The 6,115-nt window shown below is 38.0% G+C and overlaps 1 protein-coding gene and 1 pseudogene across 2 annotated transcripts; both read left to right on the forward strand.

Annotated features, from left to right (window-relative positions):
* The first annotated feature begins 354 nt into the window (after nucleotides 1-354).
* LOC122054175 (FCS-Like Zinc finger 17-like) lies at nucleotides 355-1,448 on the forward strand. Of its 2 annotated transcripts, none has more exons than XM_042615987.1 (2): nucleotides 355-780; nucleotides 871-1,448. In XM_042615987.1, the coding sequence occupies exons 1-2, from the start codon at nucleotides 533-535 to the stop codon at nucleotides 1,058-1,060; spliced, it is 438 nt and encodes a 145-aa protein (XP_042471921.1). In that variant the 5' UTR covers nucleotides 355-532; the 3' UTR covers nucleotides 1,061-1,448. The 2 variants fall into 2 exon arrangements, with proteins under 2 accessions (XP_042471921.1, XP_042471922.1); XM_042615988.1 differs by having other exon boundaries at nucleotides 411-774.
* Nucleotides 1,449-4,130: 2,682 nt separating this feature from the next.
* LOC122050807 lies at nucleotides 4,131-5,734 on the forward strand (annotated as a pseudogene).
* Nucleotides 5,735-6,115: the final 381 nt, after the last annotated feature.

Genomic DNA, 6,115 nt, shown 5'->3' on the forward strand with positions numbered 1-6,115 from the left:
TAACACTCACTTATTAATACTAATTGTATACAGAAAGAATGCGACAGAGTCAATAAACAAATCTTCAACAGCCCCGACAACATGTGTTTCACGCATGATGGCGATTGAATTTATAAAACAGACGGCCGAGTGGACTCGGCTGACTCTTCTCACTCGTTCTTTATTGTTTATTCAGGAACTGACTGCTGCTCCAGAAACGCTAATCATTTTTCAGCGCTTTAATTTATCAAAGCAAAGAAAAAGACACAGCACATGGCTCCGGTTTCAGAATAAGCATCAGATTTCATGTATTTTTTTTATTAAATATTACTTAAAATTGATTTTTTAATTATCGAATTAAAAAATAAAAAAAAGGGTAAATCTCAGTGCCAGATTCGAAAGAAGAAAAAAAAGGCTCCGAATTCTGGCATGTGAAAGAAGTGACGAATTGTGCTGCCGGGGACCTCAGGGCTAGAGCTTTAATGAGCGCCCATTGCCTGCCCTGAAGTCGATCGATCTTCTCCGACCTCCTCTGGTTCTGAAGACGCCATCGATGGATAGGGTCATCTTCTACCTCGGCGATGAAGGCGGCGTCGACGGCGAGGCCGGCAAGAAGATAGTGAGCATCAGAGTGCCCGAGGGCGGCCTCGAAGGCCTTCGGATCGTCATACGCAACGGGGGGAAAAGATCGAATGCGACGACGAGCATGCTGGTACGGCCGCCTGGTGAGTTGGGATTTCTCGAGTCATGCTGCCTGTGCCGGAGGGAGCTCGACCCGTGCAAGGATGTGTACATGTACAGGTTAATATTAATTGTTCTTGGCTAGCTAGCTAGCTAGCTAAAATGCAGTTTTGGAAGCTTTAAAAAATATAATTTTGAAGAATATTGCAGGGGAGACCAGGGATTTTGCAGTGATGAATGCCGTTCTCGCCGAATTCTACTGGACGAACGAAGAGAGCTGGAGGCGACTGCGAGAGATAGAGTGAAGGGTCATCGTCGTCGTCGGCATCGGCGGCATCGTGAAACGCCGAACAAGATCTCCGAACCAGATCTAAATAGGAGGATATCGGCAGCGGTTTGAGCGACCGGCTGGGTTCTTTTTCCCGTTCTTCTTCTTGATATTTACAGGAGAAATTATGGCTTCGTTTTGACATCGTTCTTCTTTCCGAGACTGTGATTTATACATCAGATCAAGAGTCGGACTTTTCTGCAGAAAGGGAAATTGAAACGAAAGAGGAAATAGAAACGAGCTGCATCAAATGCTGGCGGCTCCACCTCGATCTGAAGTTTCAGACTTTCAGGTGAAAAAAAAAGTAGTACAGACCCTGATCAAGATTATACGGTCGTGTTCCTTTTTCGTCCGCACAAATATTAATGAAGATCTCGCCAAGAAAAAACAAAAATCAGCGTTTTGTATCTGTCGAAATGAAAAAATTAAACTGAAATTGAGTGATCAAAATTCCGAATCATTTTAAAATAAAATTAATATATATTTTAAAAGTCTTTTTAATGTATCAATGCCCTCCATCTAAATTCGATAGCACACAATAAAGTCTTCTGTAAATGTTACAAAAGTTGAGTACTTGATTTAGATAATATCGAAAATTATCTCTATGGTAAAGTAAAATGTCGAAATTAACGTAGATTGTATTGTTTTTTATTATTTAATAAGATAAAATTATAAATTTAAGTCTGTCACTGTCCATTCATATAAGCACGGCAAATAATAGTTGTCCTATAATATTTTCTAATCTTTAAGCCTCTGACATGACTTGAACCAAAAAATTTAATGCATATTAGTGATAAGGCAACAACATCATGAGTTTACTTGAAGCCACGCACCAGTTAGGAGAACACATTGATGGATTGGACGCACGACCCTTCACGGCAATAGCAGCTAATTAAATGAGAAAGTCGACTGACTATGATTTATATGATTTTAAAACATAAACATCCTCAATAATATTATCTATATGATTTTAAATTAATGTCTTTTCTTCTTATTTTCTTTTCTCTTTCATCGGGTTTCTCATCTGATTCCACTGTTGGGATCGTATTGTTGGACCCAGACTCGACCAAATCTCTTGTTAGACTCAACCAACCTGGCCTCTGGCAGGATTGAGGGTGAATTTGACCGTTTGTGTTTGTCCAGCCATTTTGGGCCATCTTGTGTACATTGTTGGTGTGGATTTGTCGTTCCCTAAGAATGATTTAATGACTAGCACGTAAGATGTTGTCATTATAAAATCTGAAGTAAAATTTTGATACAGTTGAGATAAATATTTTTTCCGTTTCATTGTTAGATGTACAAGTCACTGCTCAGTTTTAAAGGGGCTACTGTCACCACCAAATAAATTTGGTGATCACAGATCCTACAGAGGGGCTCCATTGTTAGACGCAAATGCTGTATTCGGAGCGTCCTCCCTTGTTGTTTGCAGCATGACATGCTCCCGAAGATGAGGTGGGATCTGTGATGGTAAGTGAACGAAAATTTATCATTTGAGGTTGAGAGATCAAATTTTAGAACAGATGGAAAATAAATTTCTATATCCGGTATAACTCATCCTCATTCGCTTACCTCCCCGCTTCACCTTTTTTTTGACCGCGGCGATTTAATGGCATTGACGGCTCACATGATCTACTTTACTAATTTGTAATTAACATTTTTTTCTTTTCAAATTGTATCGGGTAGTCTCATGACCCATTGCAAATCACGTGGAAGATCTCTCCGTAGATTTTACGTGTTAATATTTTTTTGACTTGTTGTGGTTGTAAATAAATTCAACATTCATTAATTTATTAATTGTTTAACTTGGTAAGAATTTATCTATGTTCGTTTAATATATATGAGATCAATTAAATGAATAAACTTGAACAACTAATTTAACTAAACGAACAAACTTGAATACATATGTGTTTAGCTCGTTAACGTTCGTGAACAACATTCGTGAATAATATCCGTAAATAATATTCATAAACAATATTTGTGAATAATATTCATGAACAATATTTATGGAAAACGTCCGTAACACAATTTTATATTATCAAACTCAATAATTAATCAAACAAACTTAAAAAGTAAAAGTTTCAAAGAATTAAATAAGTTTAAATTGAGAGTTCGATAACGTCTAAATGCATTGGCAGAGCCAGCCAAGATGATCTACCTCGGGTAACCAATACATGGCTCCACCCTTATTTAAATGCACTAAGTTTAAATTAAATTTAAACTTATAAAAAAAATCAAACTAAGCTTGGATAATTATTTTAATAATTTAATTTATTTTATGTTCCACTTGACTATCTTATTAAATCAGTTTGTACTGTACAACTGACTTGTTTAGAGTCCTAGACATAGGGGTGGCAATTCGGTTCGGGTTCGGGTTGACAGGTTCGGGTTGGCAGGTTGGCGGGTTGGCAAATGACAACCTGAACCCGACCTGATTATTATTTCGGGTCAAAATATTCAACCTGAACCTGATCTGTTTATTTGCACTTGACCCGAACCCGACCCGAACCCGACCCGTTTGACCCGTTTAACCCGTTTGACCCGTTTAACCCGTTTAACCCGTTCGACCCGTTTGACCCGTTTAACCTGTTTGACCCGTTTGACCCGAATATGACCTGAATTCATTAAATAAAATTTGTATATTTAATTAAAAATTAAAAATAACATTTATCTACACAAATTGAAAATTCATATCATAAATGATAAGCCATAGTAACATTGTAATCAATAGCATAACATATCTCTATGTTTAGGGTTTTTAACTTTTTTAAATTTGTAATTTTAGTTTAAATTTATAATTATTTATAAACGGGTTCGCGGGTTATAATCGGGTCATTTCAGGTTGACCCGAACCCGACCTGTTTATCAATTGGGTCAAATGGGTCGACCCAATTTCGACCCGAACCCGAAACTACCCAACCCTAACCTGATTTTTTCGTGTTCGGTTCGGGTCGTGTTTTCGTGTCGGGTCAAAAATTGCCATCCCTACCTAGACATGCCTCTATACATGAGGTTGTAAACGAGTTGAACCCAGCTTTGAAGTGTTTAAGTTTATTTGATAAAATAACTAAGTCAAATCGAGCCGAATTTAAAATGAACCAAAATTTTTAAAATAATTATTCAAACATATCTTGATTTATTTTGTATGAGTCCAAGAGGCCGTCGCCAGGATCCTCAAGGTTCCCTCGTGTTTTCCTCGGCGCGTGGTAGTTTGGAACAGCAGTTGCTTGTTAGATTGAGCCGGATCGCCTTGCTTTCTTTTTCAGGTGCATGCATTCCACCGCTTCCATCCACCGACGACGTATCTCGCCGTGAACTACATGGATCGTTTCCTCTCTTCTCATCGGCTACCGGTGAGTCGAGTTTTAAGATTAAAGTTCAGGGCTTTGAAGCTCGCATAAATTTAACAATGAATACTGAAGTGTTTGAGGATTTGAGGATTTTTTTTGGCTCAGAGTGGATGGAAGATACCAGGAAACTAATATCTTCATGTTTTGGCTATGATTTGTATGTCCTTTTCCCCCTTTTTATGTACTTAAGTTTTTATAGATTGAAGGGGATCATTTAAAAATGAGATGAAGAAGATATATAAAGGACTATAGGAGATGATGGAGATTAAGATTTCAGAACAAACTTTCTGCTATTATGGAACTCGGTGTTGTTGGTTCCCTTAATTTGGAGATATGTGTGGATAATTAATCTCATATATGATAATTCTACTTGTGCAGCAAAATGAATGGGCGTTGCAACTTTTGTCAGTGGCATGCTTGTCTCTACCTGCAAAGATGGATGAAGCATTTCTTCCATCTCTGTTAGATTTGCAGGTAGGTAATCAGATTCAAACTCTGACTCATTGCAATGTATTTTACTTGATCATTTATTTTCTGCACTTCTTGCAATGTGCTTAGGTTGAGGGTGCAAAGTTCATCTTCGAGCCCTCCAGCAATTCTCAGAATGGAGCTTCTTGTGCTGACTGCATTAAATTGGAGGCTTCGATCTGTGACTCCTTTCACTTTCATTGACTTCTTTGTTCATAAGATCGACACAATAGGAAAATATGCCCAATATTTGGTTGCATTAGCCTCTGAAATTACACTTGCAACGTTGAAAGGTTAATTATTTGAGTATGAATGATAAGGAAATCTCTATTTTTTTTTTTTTGCTGCTGATCTGAAACATGTGGTCCATCATCACTCGCTGCTGCTGCCACAATCCATGCAACTGTTGGGATTATGGGTCTGGATTCGGCAGCATCTTGGTGCATTGGATTGACAGAGGTATATAAGAAGTTGATCGATGTTGAAGATGTGCTAAAGGATGCCATCAAATTTACATAGCGTGTTGTATTTCTTTTTTCTTATATGCAGGAGGGGATTGCTAATTGTTATCATTCACTGGAGAATGTTATAATCAATCGCTCAAGGAGGCCTTCCAATATACTTACCTCGATTGACATTGACCAAAGGACCTCTTCCTCTTCTTCTTCACCTAACAAAAGAAGGAAACTGAAGAACAATTGCTTATGGGTGGGCAGTGCCAAGGAGAGCTTATAGGAAATTTTTGTTTGCTTTTTTTGGTTAAGGCTTTAGGAAGTGAAACCAGCTTTTTTGGGATTTGCAGCTTCCCCCTCATTTTTTAAGTGGGGTGATGTTAGCCTAGTGGTTAGGATAGCAGCTAAGGTGAGAGGACACATATTGGTTGTCTTTGCCCACCCCCTTTTTCTTCTTAAATTTCTTTAATTCATGGCACTTTGCTAATTATTCAGAATAAAGTGCCATAGTATTTGAGATCCTCAAAGGAGGGGGATCTTGTTTGGGTGTGGACATTGTTAATATGAGGTCTGAATTGATCTTCTTTCTCTACAGTCACGACGATACTAGTTCTTACAGTGTGATTGTAAGCATCATGCATATGTCAACCTGGAAAATGATGTGTATTCTTATTCAATAAAAGGAAATGCATGTCTTACTCGCTCTCTTTGGATGCAAATTTCTGTGATTACAATCGAACTGGAAATTCAAATGAGGCTTTCATTGTCGATTGATTGGACTGACAACTTCCATCCGATAAGATGTAGATAATTTCCACTTGTTGATCGAGTTGGGTGACAACTTTTATCCATTACAAAAA

Source organism: Zingiber officinale, chromosome 3A (genome assembly GCF_018446385.1).
Source record: "Zingiber officinale cultivar Zhangliang chromosome 3A, Zo_v1.1, whole genome shotgun sequence".
In the NCBI taxonomy this organism is placed as follows: Eukaryota; Viridiplantae; Streptophyta; class Magnoliopsida; order Zingiberales; family Zingiberaceae; genus Zingiber; species Zingiber officinale.

Excerpts from the sequence above, each read along its gene's own strand:
- LOC122054175 (XM_042615987.1), top strand. The coding sequence starts at position 533 with ATGGATAGGGTCATCTTCTACCTCGGCGATGAAGGCGGCGTCGACGGC. Across the intron at positions 781-870 it reads AAGGATGTGTACATGTACAG|GGGAGACCAGGGATTTTGCA; the intron begins GTTAATATTAAT and ends AGAATATTGCAG.